The 20,014-nt window shown below is 42.9% G+C and overlaps 1 protein-coding gene across 4 annotated transcripts in view; it reads right to left on the reverse strand.

Moving 5' to 3' along the window:
- The window catches only part of KIF2C (kinesin family member 2C), a 121,944-nt gene that overhangs the window by 65,405 nt on the left and 36,525 nt on the right, over nucleotides 1–20,014 (reverse strand). For 2 of the 4 annotated variants that reach the window (XM_030207222.1, XM_030207220.1), the window contains exons 5-6: nucleotides 17,883–18,011; nucleotides 9,512–9,631 (exon numbers count right to left, since the gene is read on the reverse strand). In XM_030207222.1, the coding sequence (XP_030063082.1) occupies nucleotides 9,512–9,631; nucleotides 17,883–18,011 (249 nt within the window). Of the gene's footprint in view, nucleotides 1–9,472; nucleotides 9,632–17,882; nucleotides 18,012–20,014 lie in introns of all 4 variants that reach the window. The other 2 variants (XM_030207221.1, XM_030207219.1) reach the window with 1 other exon arrangement.

Consider the following 20,014-nt stretch of genomic DNA (forward strand, 5'->3'; position numbering starts at 1 on the left):
TGTTGGAGCTCCTCAGGGATCTGTCCTTGGACCCCTTCTCTTTTCGATCTATACCTCTTCCCTGGGCTCGCTGATTTCATCCCATGGCTTCCAGTATCATCTCTACGCCGACGACACCCAGCTTTATCTCTCCACACCAGACATCACTGCGGAAACCCAAGCCAAAGTATCGGCCTGCTTATCCGACATTGCTGCATGGATGTCCAACCGCTACCTGAAACTGAACATGTCCAAGACAGAGCTTATTGTCTTTCCACCCAAACCCACCTCTCCCCTCCCTCCGCTCTCTATCTCAGTAAATGGCACCCTCATCCTCCCAGTCTCATCTGCCCGCAACCTCGGAGTCATCTTCGACTCCTCCCTCTCCTTCTCCGCACATATCCAGCAGATAGCCAAGTCCTGTCGCTTCTTTCTCTATAACATCAGCAAAATTCACCCTTTCCTCTCTGAGCACACCACCCAAACTCTTGTCCATGCTCTCGTTACCTCTCACCTTGACTACTGCAACCTACTCCTCACTGGCCTCCCACTTGGCCATCTATCCCCCTTCAATCCGTTCAGAACTCTGCTGCGCGTCTTATCTTCCGCCTAGATCGATATACTCATATCACCCCTCGCCTCAAGTCACTTCACTGGCTTCCGATCAGGTAACGCATACAGTTCAAGCTTCTCCTACTAACCTACAAATGCACTCAATCTGCTGCCCCCCACTACCTCTCTACCCTTATCTCCCCGTACGCTCCTATCCGAAACATCCGCTCACAGGACAAATCCCTCCTCTCTGTTCCCTTCTCCACCATCGCCAACTCCAGGCTCCGCCCTTTCTGCCTTGCCGCTCCCTATGCTTGGAATAAACTTCCTCAGCTCATACGCCAAGCCCCCTCCCTGCCCATCTTCAAATCCTTGCTCAAAGCCCATCTCTTCAATGTCACCTTCAGCACCTAACCATTTCAACTCTACCCAGGAATCTAGACTGCCCCAATTTGTCTGTTTCACATATTGTCCATTAAATTGTAAGCTGACTTCACATGTTGTCCATTAGATTGTAAGCTCCTTTGAGCAGGGACTGTCCTTCTTTGTTAACTGTACAGCGCTGCGTAACCCTAGTAGCGCTTTAGAAATGTTAAACTAGTAGTAGTAGTAGTGTAAGTCTCTGGTGAGGCCCCATTTAGAGCACTGCATGCAATTCTGGAGACTGCACCTATGGGAAAGATATAAATAGGATGGAGTTGGTCCAGAGGGCAGCTACAAAATTGATAAGCTGTCTCAGTCATAAAACATATGGGGGCAGGCTTATAAACAACATGTATACACTGGGAGAGAGGCGTGAGAGAGGGGATATGAGAGAGATGTTTAAATACCTCAGTGGCATCAATGTACAGGAGGTGAGCGCTTTAGAAATGATAAGTAGTAGTAGTAGTAAGTAGTAAATGAAGGAAACCCTTGAATGAGAGGGCATAGGAAGAAGCAGAGAGGAAATACAATTAGGAGGAACCTAAAGAAAACACTCCTTCATGGTAAGGGTGGTGGATGTGTGGAATGGCCTCCTAGTGGAGTTAGTGGATACAAAGACTATCAGAATTTAAGGAAGCAAGGGACAGGCATTTGGGATCCTTTAGGAAAAGGAGGAGTTAGTGGTTACTGAGGAAGGGTAGACTGGGGCCATTTGGCCCTTATCTGCTATCATGTTTCTAAAAATTGCTTTCTCCTTTTCTGTGTTGCTCTAGATACATAAGAGTACATTCCTATCTTATAATTCATAAAGAGAACATCTTTACATTTAAAAAGAACAGCTTCAAAAGCCATTCCCTGTCAGAGTCTAAAGCTAACTGAACTAATAATTTAGCAGGAACCTGGTCCTCCAATTCTGACTGCTAAATAAAAACGGTTAAATCCAAAGAATCCATAGGTAATCCCTGCTGGTTGGGATGAAATTGCCTCTTACCAATAGGTAGGTAATAAAATCTACAGGTAGGTTACCGGGACCTTCAACACTTCAAGAAGATACCTTTTAAACATGTCCAGGGCAGAAGTAGCATATTGTTTGGGAACATCTAAGATTCTGGCGCCTGACAGCATTTTCCAAATTCTCAACTTTAGCACGCATATTTACACTATCTTTCTTCCAAGTCTCTCCTCAGGTTTCAATAACTCCCAGCCTTGTTTCAACTGCTTCCATCTTATTATTAAAATCAGAAAGTTTCTTTTTTGAGGCTGCTAAATCTGGAACAATCAAATCTGTGTGTGAACTTTTTATGTATCTGAGTTCACAAAGAAGTCTGGAGACCAAAAATAGCTTCCCATATTGATTCCAAATTGAAAACCTTTGGCCTCTGTAAGGGGACAACTCCAGCCACATTCCCCACATTAGAAAGAGAAATAAGATCAGAACCTCAAGGCTGCATAATTACTGAAAGTTTCTCAGACTCCACTCCGATCTGTCTAACACTCTGCAACTCCTGCAAAACTTGATGTTTACCTTCCTAGCCCCAACGTCGTGAGCTCTTCCTCACGGTTCAGACACTGGTGTGCTGCTACAGCAATTCCAGCATCAATCGACACCAGTGCAGCACCCGGAACCACGAAGGTGTCCATTGAAACAGCTACAGCAGTGGTTCCCAAGTCTCCACTACATGCAAATCTCTCATATTGATATTCGTTGTGGGTATCCTGATTGGCTGGGGTGCCTCTTGGGAACCACTGAACTAGAGAATTTAACCATCCTGCCCTTTCAAAAAAACAGGAAGTTGAATCAGAAGGGGGCGGGATGCTCATATAGACAGCCACAGTGTAGGCAGGAGGCAGCTTATGATTGCTGCTGCCTGGGTAAAGACTAGAGGTGATTTTAAGGCAGGGAGGAAGTGGAGGAGGGAGGAAATTGCAAGAGCTTTGCAGGGCAAGGAAGAGAAGGGCTAGATACGATGGGAGGGACTAACAGGGGTTGCATATACAACATATGCACCTTGAATACATGTGCCACTGTCAAGCCCTGGAGCCAACCCCTCGGCCCTAAAGGCTGCCTCCTGTCAACTGTACAGCCAGCCAGAAATGCTTCATAAAGGAATGGAGAGATGACCAAGTCACTGCCCTACAAATAGCCTGAGTAGGAATCAGGCAACATTCTGCCCAAGATGAAGCATGAGCCTTGAGGAGCACTTTCCAACTCCTCCTGCAACTCCTAAGTAAATATGCCAAAGCAATAATCCCTTCAAACCATCTGGCCACCATAGCTTTTGAGGCGGCAACAAACAAAGAATCAGCCCACAAATTTGGGATAGCTAAGCCAGAAGAAAGAATCAACCCACAAATAAAGCAGGAGTGAGGACAGTAGGTCAGCAGAAAAAGCATAACACCCAGGTGCAAATGAGGACCACAGAACAGCAAGCCTTAACCTTGAAATAAGCTTAAACGAAGAACAGATCAATCATAAATAAAAGAGTTAGAGAGCAGCCAAATGCCCAGTGATCCAATAGTAGAATCTGGAAGAATATGACTGAAAGTAATAGGAAACAGCATAAGGAATGGCAAGTCAAATGCAAAGTGCTGATAAGGAAGGCAAAGAGACTTTGAAAAGAAGATTGCATTGGAGGCAACCAGAAAGCAAACAACTTTTTTTTTTTTTTTTAAAAAGGTATTTTAGAAGCAAGAAGCAGGCAAAAGAATCAGTTGGACCGCTAGATGACCGAGAGATAAAAAGGGACAATTCTGGGAAGACAAGGCCATTGCAGAGGAGATTAATTTCTTTGCTTCGATCTTCACTGAGGAAGATGTGGGAGAGATGCCAGTACCAGAAATGGTATTCAGTGCTGATGAGTCAGAGAAATTGAAGTAAATCTCTGTAAACATGGAAGATGTAATGGAGTAATTTCACAAATTGAAGAGTAGAAAATTGCCTGGACCGGATGGTAATCATCCCAGAGTACTGACAGAATTGAAAAATGAACTTGCAGAGCTACTGGTAGTAATATGTAATTTATCTTTAAAACCAAGCATAGTACTGGAAGATTGGAGGATGGCCAATATAACACCAATTTTTAAAAAGGATTCCAGAGGTGATCCAGAACACTATAGACTGGTGAGCCTGGCGTTGGTGCTGGGCAAAATAATTGAAACCATTATAAACAAAATTACAGAGCGTATACATAAGCATGGATTAATGAGACAAAGCTAACACATAGTAACATAACATAGTAGATGACGGCAGAAAAAGACATAAGTACATAAGTAATGCCACACTGGGAAAAGACCAAGGGTCCATCAAGCCCAGCATCCTGTCCACGACAGCGGCCACTCCAGGCCAAGGGCACCTGGCAAGCTTCCCAAACGTACAAACATTCTATACATGTTAGTCCCGGAATTGTGGATTTTTCCCAAGTCCATTTAGTAGCGGTTTATGGACTTGTCCTTTAGGAAACCGTCTAACCCCTTTTTAAACTCTGCCAAGCTAACCGCCTTCACCACGTTCTCTGGCAACGAATTCCAGAGTTTAATTACACGTTGGGTGAAGAAAGATTTTCTCCGATTTGTTTTAAATTTACTACACTGTAGTTTCATCGCATGCCCCCTAGTCCTAGTATTTTTGGAAAGCGTGAACAGACGCTTCACATCCACCTGTTCCACTCCACTCATTTTATATACCTCTATCATGTCTCCCCTCAGCCGTCTCTTCTCCAAGCTGAAAAGCCCTAGCCTCCTTAGTCTTCATAGGGAAGTCGTCTCATCCCTGCTATCATTTTAGTCGCCCTTCGCTGCATCTTTTCCAATTCCACTATATCTTTCTTGAGATGCGGCGACCAGAATTGAACACAATACTCAAGGTGCGGTCGCACCATGGAGCGCTATAACGGCATTATAACATCCTCACACCTGTTTTCCATATCTTTCCTAATAATGCCCAACATTCTATTCGCTTTCCGAGCCGCAGCAGCACACTGAGCAGAAGGTTTCAGCGTATTATCGACGACGACACCCAGATCCCTTTCTTGGTCCGTAACTCCTAACGTGGAACCTTGCATGACGTAGCTATAATTCGGGTTCTTTTTTCCCACATGCATCACCTTGCATTTGCTTACATTAAACATCATCTGCCATTTAGCCGCCCAGTCTCGTAAGGTCCTTCTGTAATTGTTCACAATCCTGTCGCGCGTTAACAACTTTGAATAACTTTGTGTCATCAGCAAATTTAATTACCTCGCTAGTTACTCCCATCTCTAAATCATTTATAAATATATTAAAAAGCAGTGGTCCTAGCACAGACCCCTGAGGAACCCCACTAACCACCCTTCTCCATTGTGAATACAGTCCATTTAACCCCACTCTTTGTTTCCTATCCTTCAACCAGGTTTTAATCCACAATAGGACTTTTCGTCCTATCCCATGACCCTCCAATTTCCTCTGTAGCCTTTCATAAGGTACCTTGTCAAACACCTTTTGAAAATCCAGATACACAATATCAACCGGCTCCCCTTTGTCCACATGTTCGTTTACTCCTTCAAAGAATTGAAGTAAATTGGTCAGGCAAGATTTCCCCACACAAAAGCCGTGCTGACTCGGTCTCAGTAATCCATGTCCTTGGATGTGCTCTGTAATTTTGTTTTTAATAATAGCCTCTACCATTTTCCCTGGCACTGATGTCAGACTCACCGGTCTATAATTTCCCGGATCTCCCCTGGAACCTTTTTTAAAAAATGGGTGTTACATTGGCCACCCTCCAATCTTCCGGTACCACGCTCGATTTTAAGGATAAATTGCATATCACTAGCAGTAGCTCCGCAAGCTCATTTTTCTGTTCTATCAGTACTCTAGGATGAATACCATCCGGTCCAGGAGATTTGCTACTCTTCAGTTTGCTGAACTGCCCCATTATGTCCTCCAGGTTTACCGTGAAGTCAGTAAGTTTCTCCGACTCGTCTGCTTGAAATATTTCAGACACCGGTATCCCACCCAAATCTTCCTCGGTGAAGACCAAAGCAAAGAATTCATTCAATCTCTCCGCTACGTCTTTGTCTTCCTTGATCTCCCCTTTTACCCCTCGGTCATCCAGCGGCCCAACCGATTCTTTTGCCGGCTTCCTGCTTTTAATATACCGAAAAAATTTTTAGTATGCTTTTTTGCCTCTGCTAGCTTTTTTTCGTAATCCCTCTTGGCCTTCTTTATCTGCGCCTTGCATTTGCTTTGACACTCCTTATGCTGCTTCTTGTTATTTTCAGACGGTTCCTTCTTCCATTTTCTGAAGGCATTTCTCTTAGCCCTAATAGCTTCCTTCACCTCACTTTTCAACCAGGCTGGCTGTCTTTTGGAGTTCCGTCTCTCTTTTCTAATTTGTGGAATATGTTTGGCCTGGGCCTCCAGGATGGTATTTTTGAACAGCGTCCAAGCCTGTTGTACAGGTTTTTACCCTCTCAGTTGTCCCCCTAAGTTTTTTTTTTCCACCGTTCTTCTCATTTTATCATAGTCTCCTTTTTTAAAGTTAAACGCTAACATATTTGACTTCCTGTGTATAGTTACTTCAAGGTTGATATCAAAACTGATCATATTATGATCACTGTTATCAAGCGGCCCCAGTACCATAACGTCCCTCACCAGATCATGCGCTCCACTAAGGACCAAGTCTAGAATTTTTCCTTCTCTCGTCGGCTCCTGCACCAGCTGCTCCATAAAGCTGTCCTTGATTTCCTCAAGGAATTGTACCTCTCTAGCGTGTCCCGATATTACATTTACCCAGTCTATATTTGGATAATTGAAGTCACCCATTATTATCACATTGCCCATTTTGTTTGCGTCTCTGATTTCTTTTATCATTTCTGCGTCTATCTGCTCATCCTGGAGAGGCGGACGGTAGTACACTCCTATCACCGTCCTTTTCCCTTTTATACATGGAATTTCAACCAACAATGATTCAAAGGTCTGATTTGTGTCCTGCTGAATTTGTAATCTGAGTCAAGGCTCTCGTTAATATACAATGCTACCCCCTCCACCAGTCTGGTCCACCCTATCACTATGATATACTTTGTATGACAGTGTCCCACTGGTTATCCTCCTTCCACCAGGTCTCAGTAATGCCCATTATATCCAATTTTTCATTTAGTGCAATATATTCCAACTCTCCCATCTTATTTCTTAGACTCCTAGCATTTACATATAGACATTTCAGAGTATGTCTGTTGTTCCTATTTGCATGATACTTAGTACTGGACACTACTGATTTGCCACCTTTTGTCTGATCTTTAGTTGTATTTAAGGGCACCTGGCCTACCACGGTCTGTTGTGCAACCTCACTATCCAGAAACCTTAACTTCCCTGTTTGTGAGGTATCTTTGCAAGATACCTTATCCCGAACCATGCGCTTTTGAGCGACTGTCGGCCTTCCCCCCATTTCTAGTTTAAAAGCTGCTCTATCTCCTTTTTAAATGCAGACGACAGCAGCCTGGTCCCACCCTGGTTAAGACCTGCATGGTCCATCCAGTCTGCCCACAAGATAAACTCATATGTGCTACTTTTTGTGTATACCTTACCTTGATTTGTATCTGTCATTTTCAGGGCACAGACAGATTTAATGAAGAGAAATCTTGTCTCAATCTACCACATTTCTCTGAATGGGTGAATAAGCATGTGGATTAAGGCTAGCCGGTCAATATTGTATCTGGATTTTCAAAAGACATTTGACAAAGTACCTCATGAAAGACTTCTAAGGAAATTAGAAAGTCATGGGATAGGAGGCAATGTTCTGTTGTGAATTAAAAACTGATTAAAAAGATAGAAAGAGTAAGGTTAAATGGTCAGAATTCTCAATGGAGAAGGCTACTTTGTGGGGTTCCCCAGGGGTCTGTGCTGAGATTGTTGCTTTTTAACATTTATAAATGACCTAGAGGTGAGAATAACTAGTGAGGTAATTAAATTTGCTGTTGACACAAAAAGTTATTCAGATTGTGAAAAATTGCAAGAGGACCTTACGAGATTGGGCATCCAAATGGCAGATGGCAATGTGAGCAAGTGCAAAGTGATCCATGTGGGAAAGAGGAACTCGTAGTTATGTGATGCAAGGTTCCTCATTAGGAGTCACTACCCAGCAAAAGGATCTAGGTATCATCGTTGATGTTGAAACCTTCTGCTCAATTTGTAGCACAGCCAAGAAAGCAAATAGAATGTTAGGAATCATTAGGAAAGGAATGAAAAATAAAAATGTTATACCACCTTTGTATTGCTCCATGGTGCGACACCACCTCAAATATTGTGTGCAGTTCTGGTCATTGCATCAAAGATATACTAGAATTAGAAAAGGTACAGAGAAGGGTGACACATGATAAAGGGGATGGGACGACTTCCTCATGAGGAAAGGCTAAAGCGGCTAGGGCTCTTCAGCTTGGAGAAGAGACGGCTGAGGAGTGGAGGGTCGGGGGGGGGGGGGGGGGGGTGGGTAGGGAAGGATACATAAAAATTTCCATTTGTAGAACTTGTGGCCCATTTATTGCTTAAAATTATGCTAAAGATTGCAATGTTATAACCCTGTTCATTTAAATGTTTATTGTAACTCACGTTGCTGGACACTTCTGCTTTTGGATACAATAAAGATAAAAATCCCACAAATGACTGGGAATCACTCCAGTTCCCACTAGCCACTAGACCACTGGGGAGGAGGGGGGGGGTGCACAGGACAGTTTCAACCAAAAATACACTAGCATTTTCGACTGAAACCAAAACAAGGCTGAATGAGTATTTAGGCCAGTTTTAGCACCTAAACTAAAAATCTGTACACTTACTTTCACACCGTTTGTCTTAAGTCTCTTCCTTGTTCCTGGGAAATGTTGAACTAACACCACTTTATGGTTAAAGGTCAGCAATCACAGAATTCTAGTAGGAAAACAGCCTGTTACCAAATTAAATCAGCTTCCAACTAGATGAGTTTACATGGGGAGAGTTCGAAAACAGATGCCTGAAGGTCACACGGCATTCCTGGCATCAGTTTAGCTACAACCACTCAGCCTGTTCTACGTGACACTGGTGCAAGCTCAGACATTTCTAGAGTCGTGTTCAACATATTTCAGAGGCCGTTGTCAGCATCAACCAATCAGTTCCAACAGTGAAATTAGAACTTGAAACAACCATGAACCCTTCCAAAATTACCAGTACTAGGTGAACACTAGAATTTTCCAGCTCGATGAGAGTTAACTTACGTATCTATTTCCCTGCACAGTTAGGTTTGCAGTCTAAGTTGTACCTGAGTAAACTGACTTACCCAAGGTCAAAAGCGCATCATTGGAAAAAGCTCCCCTGTTAGTCTGCTTCTCTAACCATTAAGCTATTCCTGCACATCACAGAGTCAGTGTAGAAGGCATCCCCATGAACACAACCCAGAGCACAAGCTGGTCTGCAGCACTTCAGTTTCTTGCTAAGTAGTAGGAGTTGATAAACCGTCTGGCAAACATTTTACAGTAGCATGAAGTGAAATAAGGAAAGAGAAATTCACACTAACCTTTCCCTCCACCCCCTCCAAATACTGAAGTCTCCATACCCTGAGGCAATATCAGATTGGTCCTAGCTTGAGACTGCAACAGTTCCTCTCCAACTTCACTTGTCCGTGACACACAACGAGGCTCAAAGGAACTTGGCCTGAGAGTGTTTAAGCGGTTTGCTGTTGAAAACATGTAGAAGATTAATTTCAGAGATGTGTTCTTGAATATTATTTCCTTTAACCATATCAGTTTACATTATTAGGTTTTATTTACTGCCTTTTTGAAGGAATTCACTCAAGGAGGTGCACAGCAAGAATAAGTCAGACATAGGCAATAGACAATTACAGCAGTAAAAATATTCAAATACAAAAAGTATGGCTTAGTCTGTTACATGAAGAATAAAAAGAAGAGGCTGCTTTGTAGCGCTATAGAAATGCTAAATAGTAGTAGTAGTAGTTGTTGTAAGAAGCAGTCTTTATTGAAATCCAAAAGCACCCGGAGATTCAAACGTCTGTGCCTGACATAGCCATGTTTCACCTGAGAAACAGCTGTGTTAGGGGGGCTCTGTTACTAAAATAAGCCACACAAATATACTTACACACATAAATCATAAGTCACAATCAGAAGTAAAAGCCTTTCAAGCAAAAATCATTTCACATTTATATTAATAAGTTAACATAAATGAGGTAACTAGAAACAACGTTTAACCAAAAGTAACAGTTAAAGGGGTTTCAATGGATTACCCAGCTGGTGGTAAAATGCAGACCACCACATCTGGTCCAACAGATAAGAACAAAGGGCACTAAATTGTAAAAAAAAAACGTCCACTACAAACTTGTTAAAACAATAAAGGTACTATTATAACTTAAAAACCAATAACAAGGCTACTTACATGCTCCTTCCTCTGGGTGTGTTTGTACGATTGGTAAAACAAACTTTCTATGACAGCCTCTCATACATACTGGACTTGTCATGCATACATACCAGGAGTATAAAACCAAATTTAAAATACATGTTCAATAAATACAACTAAAAAACTGATGGCTACAAGTCAAAAAACAATGCCCTAGTAAAAAAACAAACAAAAAAAAACATTAAAAGACTATATAGTCCACGGTGGCTCAAAAATGATCAGTGTCCAGACACAAAGTGCTTAAACATCTTAAGATGTTTAACATTCAGAAAAACATCTCTAAACCTGGTTTAAAAAGATTCAAACCGTGGAACACATTGAAAGTGATTCTATGAATTTCAATGGTCTATGAAAAACCAGATAAGCCATCATTTCTCAGTAAAAATTGGGGTCAAATACAAATGATAAACAGCAAAAATACTAATCATAAAATTCCAGTGGGTACAGTGCATCTAATATAATAATTTGCTCCTCCAACATTCCAATGTGTCTCACTGGGATCGTAACCACCTGCTGACATCACTCCTCCAATGTTCTCCGTCCCCCCTCCCTCCCAGTTCCATGGGACCCTGGAAATGGGAGGGAGTGAGGGAGGGGGGACCCTGGAAATGGGAGGGAGGGGGACACTGGAACTCGGAGGGGGAAGGGAGGGAGGGGGCAGGGGAGAGATGCTGCACATGGATGGATGGAGGGGGCAGGGCACAGAGGATGCTGCCTGCATATGGATGAATGCAGGGGAGAGAGCATAATGCAGGGGAGGGAGGGGACCCTGAAACTCAGAGGGAGGGAGGGGGACAACAACCCTGGAACTCGGAGGGAGGGACGACCCTGGAACACACTCTCTCTCTCACAAACACTCGCACCCAGTCTCACTCTCTCTCTGTCACACACACACACTCGCACATTCACTCACTCTCTCTCTCTCTCACACACTCTCTCAAACATACACACTCCGAGGAAAACCTTGCTAGCGCCCATATCATTTGTGTCAGAAACGGTCCTTTTTTGACTGGTTATAAATACAAACAAACCAAAGCTGTCAAACGATCTGAAGCTACCATAAAAAACAAAGAACACAGAAAAACCTATTTCTTGGTTCAATCCATACGGTGTCATTGTATAGATAAACCATACGAATTGAACCAAGAAATAAATTTGTGTTCCTGTGATTTTTATGCTGTGAAAAAAAGGTGGAAGATTAGTATTCCAAGGATGTCAGTCAAAGAAAGGAAGTCCAAAGCTTCTAAAAATTCTTTATTCTCCAACAATGTGTAGTCTCAACCCGCCAAATGCGTTAACAATCCTCACACTACATGGGCCATGTTTCAGCATAAAGCCTCTCTCAGGGGTCTAATGCATAAGGGGAACAACCAGGAGAGAACTGCTCCAAAAACCAAATAAAAAGTCAAAGTTCCTTGACCTGAGTCTCTCCAGAAGACAGTGAATGCATCGCCCACAGGTGTGTACTCTTGATTGCTTTCTTCCTTAGCCAAGGAAGCAGTGTGGTGGTTTAATCTCTTTCTCTCGCTGACTAGAGATTCCCTGAAAAATGGAAAGAAGCTGCATGGATCTGTCTTCTCTGGCTGTGAAGCAGAGGGGAGGAGTCTGGTGAACCTTGAGTACAGCCAGCCAAGCCCGGGCAAGGAACTTTGTTTGACTTATTTGTTTTTTGGAGCAATTCTCTCCTGGTTGTTGTTTCTCTTACGAGTCAGTGACAGACACCAGAGGAAGGCTTTATGCCAAAAACGACCCGTGTAGGGTCACAATTGTTAATGCATTTGGCCGGTCAAGACTGTACACGCATTTGGGTATACTGTTGGAGAATGAAGAATTTTTAGAAGCTTTGGACTTACTTTCTTTGACCGACATCTTTGGAATACTACTCTTCCACCCTTTTTGTTGCTATTTTTATGCTAGTTTCAGTATTTTGGTAATGACAGCTTTTATTTATAACACACTGGAATTTTTTGATGTTTTTATTTTCGATTCCCTTGCTGTTTTTAATTGAACTTTATCATTTGTATTTGACCCTGATTTTTTACTGAGAAATGATGGTTCACATGTTCCTTTAACGGATGGCAATACCTGCTTTTCATTGAGATCATCATTACATTCTACTTTATGACCACAGATGCTAGAATTCGTGATCCTAACATGATTTTAGATGCTTTAGCATATTTTGAGATGTTCCTCAGCAGTTTTAAAGGTTCTTTTATACTTTGTGTTGTGGTTGGAATGCAGTGACATCATTGAAATGCATATAGACTCACTTTCAGCGAGAGTTCCAGCACAGTTTTAACTTTTGCTGGACATGGGAAGGGCAGGGGAGAGAGAACTGCTGGACATGGGAAGGGCAGGGGAGAGAGAATTGCTGGACATGGAGGGGAGGGCAGGGAAGAGAGAATTGCTGGACATGGAGGGGAGAGCAGGGAAGAGAGAATTGCTGGACATGGAGGGGAGAGCAGGGAAGAAAGAATTGCTGGACATGGAGGGGAGGGCAGGGGAGAGAGAATCGCTGGACATGGAGGGGAGGGCAGGGGAGAGAGAATCGCTGGACGGGGAGGGGAGGGCAGGGAAGAAAGAATTGCTGGACATGGAGGGGAGGGCAGGGAAGAAAGAATTGCTGGACATGGAGGGGAGGGCAGGGAAGAAAGAATTGCTGGACATGGAGGGGAGAGAGGAGAATCGCTGGACGGGGAGGGGAGGACAGGGAAGAGAGAATTGCTGGACATGGAGGGGAGAGAGGAGAATCGCTGGACGGGGAGGGGAGGACAGGGAAGAGAGAATTGCTGGACATGGATGAGAGGGGAGAGAGGAGAAATGCTAGAAATGGATGGAGAGGAGAGCAGGAGATAGAGGAGAATTGCTGGACATGGATGGCTGGAGGAGTTGGCTAGGAGAGAGGAGAAATGCTGACTTGGATGGAGGAGAGGGGAGAGAGAATTATTGCTTTATATGGATACAGAGGAGGGAAGAGAGGTGAGAAATGCTGGACATGGATGGAGGGGAGGAGAGAGGAGAAGTGCTGGACATGAATGGAGGGGAGGAAAGAAAAAAAGAAGATGCACATGGATGGAGATGAGGGAAAGGGAAGAGGAGAAAAACTGCACATGGATGGAGAAAATAGGCAAAAACTGGATCCATGTTATACCTCCTCTAGTCAATTCCATGGAGGAGGACCCAGCTTTTACTTATGGATGCAGGGCAACAAAAGAAGAAGAAAGGAGGAAAGTAAAGAAATAAATGGAAAGGAAGCCCTGGAAACGGAGTTAAGAGAACAGATAGAGAGCAGCAGAATCAGAGACTGGGACCAATATGGATAGAAAAACAAAGTCACCAGACAACAAAGGTAGAAAAAAATCATTTTATTTTCATTTTAGTGTTTGGAATTTGTCTTATTTTGCACTGGGTATACTGGAGCTGTAACAGCTTACAGAAATTATTTATAATGAAAAAAAAAATCACATTGTTTCTTCTCCTATACTAGTATAATATTTTCAATGATGTCTGTTTATATGCGCCATGGCTGGTATAAGGGGTGTGGCTATAATAGGGGCGGTGCCATGTGTGGTGATCCCGCCCACAATGAGTACCGGCACCTTTTTTTCTACAAAAAAAGCACTGTGTATGCATGACAAGTCCAGTTATATATAAGATAGTAAAACAAACTTGTTATGCAGCCTAACTGTACAAACACAGCCAGAGGAAGAAGCATACAAGTAGCCTTTTTTTTTTAAGTTGCAAGAATGCCTGTTATTTATTGTTCTAACAAGTTGCAGTGAATTTTTTTTTTTTTTTTTACAATTTATTCCCCTTTATGTTCTTATGTGTTGGACCAGATGTGGTGAAATCTATTTTACCAGCTGGGTAAGCTATTCAAACCCCTTTAAGATTTTTTTTAAACTATTACTTTTAGTTAGTTTCCAGTCCTCATTTGTGTGTTCATTTATTAATATAAATGTGAAGTGATTTTTGCTCAAGAGGTTTTTACATCTGAATGCGACTTATGATTTCCATTTTAAGTATAAATGTTTGTTTTTAGTAACTTGCACCTGACAGCCGTTTCTCAGGCAAAAAGATGGCCATGTCGGGCACTGATGTTTGGATTTCCGAGAGCGTTTGGATTTCAATAAAGACTGCTTCTTACAAGGTCTGCCTCTTGTTTTTATTCTTCACACTGGATTTGGTGGTCCACTTGCCTTGTTGCTTTCTCAAGTCAGTCAGTCTGCTACGTTATAATCTCTTTATATAAAACGCACCTCCAACGTTCTAATGAAGCCTCCACAAGTCCCAATGTTCTAAGTGCATGATGGTGAAAACACAATTTGCCCATGAGTGTTTGCCCCGCCCTTGCATCAAATGTGATGTCGAGGGCGGAGCAATGGCACAACCAATTGCAGGGGCAGACCGATATACACCACTACTCCTCTCCCTTCCTACGAAACAACTCACACAGCCCCCCACCCCCCCCCCATCTATATAATAAAAACCACCTCCAACGTTCTGAAGCTGTGACTGCGTGGACAAAAATCTTGACGCATTCGTGCTCATGACGTCGGCACTTCCTGGTACGTCACCATCGACAACAACCAACCACCAGAAAGCAACACGCCCCAAACAGCATGCACCAACGTCAGCACGCAACCGCCGAGAAGTACAGCGTAGCGCAAGTAAACCACAGAAATCCTCTCAAACACAATCGATAACAGCTCCCCCCAGTGCTCTGACACTCGCCCCTCCCGAGATGCCACTGGACCACGTCACCCGGCAACAGACACAGTCATCCGATTTTGGACACCCGCACTCAAACGAGACTCGAACTCCCCCCCTCCACCAAAAGACTCCCTCCCAAAACGGCGAAAACATCAAACATTATCTCCCCCCTCACGTCACGACACGCCTCCGAGCTTAGAGGACCCCACCCTCTCCCCAAGACTCAAGACTTAAATACAAATTTCTCCTTTAGGAAGTGGTTAAAGACTTATTTGTTCAAACAGTTTATGTCATAATTCCTATTTCTGGTTAATTTTTCTCTTTTGTTAAACTGCTTTGAACCTCTATTTAGAGGAGTTGGTACACAAGAAATATCGCATCCTGAGCTTTTTTTTTTTTATTACTATTTTTATTAATAGGTAACATAGTAACATAGTAGATGACGGCAGAAAAAGACCTGAACGGTCCATCCAGTCTGCCCAACAAGATAACTCATATTTACTGCTTTTTGTGTATACCCTACTTTGATTTGTACCTGGGCTCTTCAGGGCACAGACTGTATAAGTCTGTCCAGCACTATCCCCACCTCCCAACCACCAGTCCCGCTGCCCACCACCGGCTCTGGCACAGACCGTATAAGTCTGCCCAGCACTATCCCCGCCTCCCAACCACCAGCCCCGTCTCCCGATTTTGACTAAGCTCCTGAGGATCCATTCCTTCGGCACAGGATTCCTTTATGCTTATCCCACGCATGTTTGAATTGGTAGTTGTGCTGAAAAAGGAGAGCTTCACAGGAAACCGGGGGAGAGGTGGAGGGAAGAAGTAAATTCACAGAGCACTAGAGACAAGAATCCGAAGACCAGTTGACCAAGTGCATCAGGAACAAATCACTCAGAGGCTGAAATTATGTCCATCCACTTGCTGGAGATAGAAAAACAAACTGAGGAGCTTGGACTGGATTGTCAAGAGATGTCTCAGCTCAGTTTTCAGTTCTACCTTTATCTGCTGGTTGATGGGAGAGCTATCCCACAGGTTCTGGAATAGAGGGAAGCTACATTCTCTGGCAACAAATTCCAGAGTTTAATTACACGTTGAGTGAAAAAAAAAATTTTCTCCAATGCGTATTAAATTTACTACTTTGCAGCTTCATCGCATGCACCTTAAACCTAGTATTTTTGGAAAGAGTAAACGATTCATGTCTATCCGTTCCACTCCACTCATTATTTTATAGACCTCTATCATATCTCCCCTCAGCCGTCTTCTCATCCCTCTAATACTTCACAGTAGGTAACACAATCGCAAGAAACCAGAAACAATCTTCTAGGAATAAGAGCTAGGAAAATATTCGTGTCAAGAATTTCTATACAAAAATTTCTGAAACACACACACACACACACACACACACACACACACACACACACAAAAAAGAGGAATGAAAGATGTCAGCAAAATCTTTCAAATGTCTGGCTGCCTGAAAGGCCAAAACTCAAATAAGCATAGTCTTCTTCCCCTTAACCAAGGGGAACAAGAAGATTGCGGCACCCTTTTGTCTTGCCCTCTGGGCAGTGAGGAACTGGAAATGGCTGTAAAGATAATTAGGTTCTAGGCCATGCATGACCTTGAAAAGGAAACATAGTAACATAGTAGATGACGGCAGAAAAAGACCTTCACGGTCCATCTAGTCTGCCCAACAATTTAAACTCATATGTGCTACTTTATGTGTATACCTGACCTTGATTTGTTTCTGCCATTTTCAGGGCACAGACAGTAGAAGTCTGCCCAGAACAAAGCCCACCTCCCAACCACCAGCCCCGCCTCCCCCCACCGGCTCTGCCACCCAATCTCGGCTAAGCTTCTGAGGATCCATTCCTTCCAAACAGGATTCCTTAATGTTTATCCCACGCATTTTTGAATTCCGTTACTTTTTTCATCTCCACCACCTCCCGCGGGAGGGCATTCCAAGTATCCACCACTCTCTCTGTGAAAAAATACTTCCCGACATTTTTCTTCAGTCTGCCCTCCTTCAATCTCATTTCATGTCCTCTCATTTTACCGCCTTCCCATCTCCAGAAAAGGTTCGTTTGCGGATTTATACCTTTCAAATATTTGAACGTCTGTATCATATCACCCCTGTTTCTCCTCTCCTCCAGGGTATACATGTTCAGGTGCGCAAGTCTCTCCTCATACGTCTTGTAACGCAAATCCCATACTATTTTCGTAGCTTTTCTTTGCACCACTTCAATTTTTTTTACATCCTTAGCAAGTTACTCTGGCCTCAATGGACAACCAGTGCAATTTTGTTAAACTGGGAGAAATATTATCCACAATGAGTATGCATGACAGATTTGCAAAGAATGGAGATGCAAATTTCTCACCTATATTTTATTTACTTGGATTTGCTAGACTATTCTAGCTGCCAGAGCAGAACAGAGCAGTGTACAGACTAAGTTCAGATAAAGGTAATGATAGAAAAGGTAAAAAAAAAAAAAACTCAGGGGAGAGAGCGCAAAGTTTAAAGTTGCCTTGAGTTGGTGGGTCCAGTCAGCCTGCCTCTCCAAAAGCTGGTCTGAAAAGCCAGGTCTTGAGGTTGACTTTGAAGCTCTTAATTGTGGGTATCCTGACTGGCTGGGTATATGTCTCAAAGCCTGGGTCGAGAACCCCTGCTCTAGAAAAGCCAACTTGGAGACACTTCATCATAGAACATAATTCCTTCACTGCTGGCTCTTTACTAGGCAACTTTTCAGGTGAACGTAGCTTAGTCCATTCTTTAGACATTACCTTATACTTCACTTTACTCCACTCACCAGGAATAGCAGAATTCTGTTTAATTGGTTGCTGAACAGCAGATTCCACTTCCATAGGGTTGTCTAGTGGAAGAGCTTCTGAAATTGGAACCAGTTTGGAAGACCGACTCCGCAGCACTTGAGAACACGCTAGAACATGTCAATGCAGAAGAGAAAGATCAGGCAATGTAATACTCCTGAAGTGTGCTGAAGGTACCACTGGGGCAGCATGTGTCTGGCATAACCACATCCACTTTTTTGTAAAAGATCTTTATTGAAAGCACCAAAGAGGAGAAAGTAGAGACTGATCATAAGTACATAAGTATTGCCATTCTGGGACAGACCAAAGGTCCATCAAGCCCAGCATCCTGTTTCCAACAGTGGCCAATCTAGGTCACAAATACCTAGCAAGATCCCAAAAAAGTACAAAACATTTTATGCTGCTTATCCCAGAAATAGTGGATTTTCTCCAAGTCCCATTTAATAATGGTATATGGCCTTTTCCTTTAGAAAGCTGTCCAAACGTTTTTTTAAACTCTGCTAAGCTAACCGCCTTTACCACATTCTCTGGCAACAAATTCCAGAGTTTAATTACATGTTGAGTGAAGAAGCATGCTTCCTAGTCCTAGTATTTTTGGAAAGCGTAAACAGACGCTTCACGTCTACCCATTCCACTCCACTCATTTTATAGACCTCTATATCTCCCCTCAGCTGTCTATTCATGGACCCGACATGGTCCATGTTTCGGCGTATCACAACGCCTACAAACTTGGGAGTGTTTCTGGCTGCGTCCAGTGATGCAAAAAATGGAGGGCCATTCTAATGGTGAATTATTGATTTGACCCGTGATGTAGTAGGCATTGTGATACGCCGAAACACGGACCATGTCGGGTTCATGAATATCTGCATCAATAAAGTAGATTTTAATTACATTTCCAGAGTTGGATCTGTCCTTTGATCAGCCTCTACTTTCTCCTGTTTGGTCTTTTCTGACGTGGAGGTTTTGTCCTGTTTGTGATTTGACTTTATTGAAAGCAATCAAACACTGTAAAACTGAAAAGTAGGAAACAAAGAAAAAAAAAAAAAAAAGTAGAACACAAGGATGTGTTCAGATGGGTGGCACACAAGGCATGGGATTTGTCAGTTTTGATCATTTGTAATCACTCTGGGATTTGATGATGGAACTAATTATATTATTGTTAATACATCAGCATAGCTAAAACAAAATCAACTCAAACACCATAAGTATCCAAAAATCTAATCAGGATATCTTTAGCACAACTTTTTACAAAAAAGTGTCCCCAATTGCAGTCATTCAGGCCATCTCTAACCACACTATATATCTTGACAATTTGGGTACTTAGCAATTAAAGATTCTTAGTAAAGCCTAGCACAGCTTATGGTCACATATGTTCAGAGACCCGCCATAACCAGAATCTGCAAATGAAGCTCCAAAGGATTAGAAAAGGCAGCAAACAAAATAAATGACTGTCCCAACACCATGAACCAAATTAGCTCCAAACATTTACAGAATTATGTCAGAAAAGTTTCTATAAGCTACCATTAAAATGAAAAATTCACAAAAAAATTAAAAAGCTTTGTATATAAAAGCAATATCATTCATTCGAATCACCGATTACAAGCAAATGATTCCTCATCCAATCTGGTCCTACTAAAGACCACATGGCACAGAGGCTTATGCAGGGCTGTTAAGGAAAAAAACAAAACACACACAAAAACAACAAAAAACTAGCGTTGAGTCTTTACACCGTCTCATACCCTCTGCAATATGAAGGGCAGACACTACTTTTACCGGAAGGTGACAGTTGCCAGTTCCTCTCACTTACAGTCAAGGAGCGGGGGAGGGGAGTTTGTCTTGGGTGCTATGCGAGGGGGTTAGATGCTGCTAGGCTGAGATCCAGTGAACCCTCCCTTTCTTCAGGGTCCATGTTTTTCAAATTTGCAAGTAGCAGATTAGTAGTAAAGATGAACTGAAGACTTAGTGGAGGAGTGGCCCAATGGTTAGTACAGCAGGCTTTGATCCTGGTAACCTGGGTTTGATTCCCACTGCAGCTCCTTGTGACCTTGGGAAAGTCACTTAACCCTCCAATGCCCCAGGTATAAAAACAAATTGTGAGCCCTCTAGGGACAAA

The sequence above is a fragment of the Microcaecilia unicolor genome, chromosome 6 (assembly GCF_901765095.1).
Source record: "Microcaecilia unicolor chromosome 6, aMicUni1.1, whole genome shotgun sequence".
Taxonomy (NCBI): domain Eukaryota; kingdom Metazoa; phylum Chordata; class Amphibia; order Gymnophiona; family Siphonopidae; genus Microcaecilia; species Microcaecilia unicolor.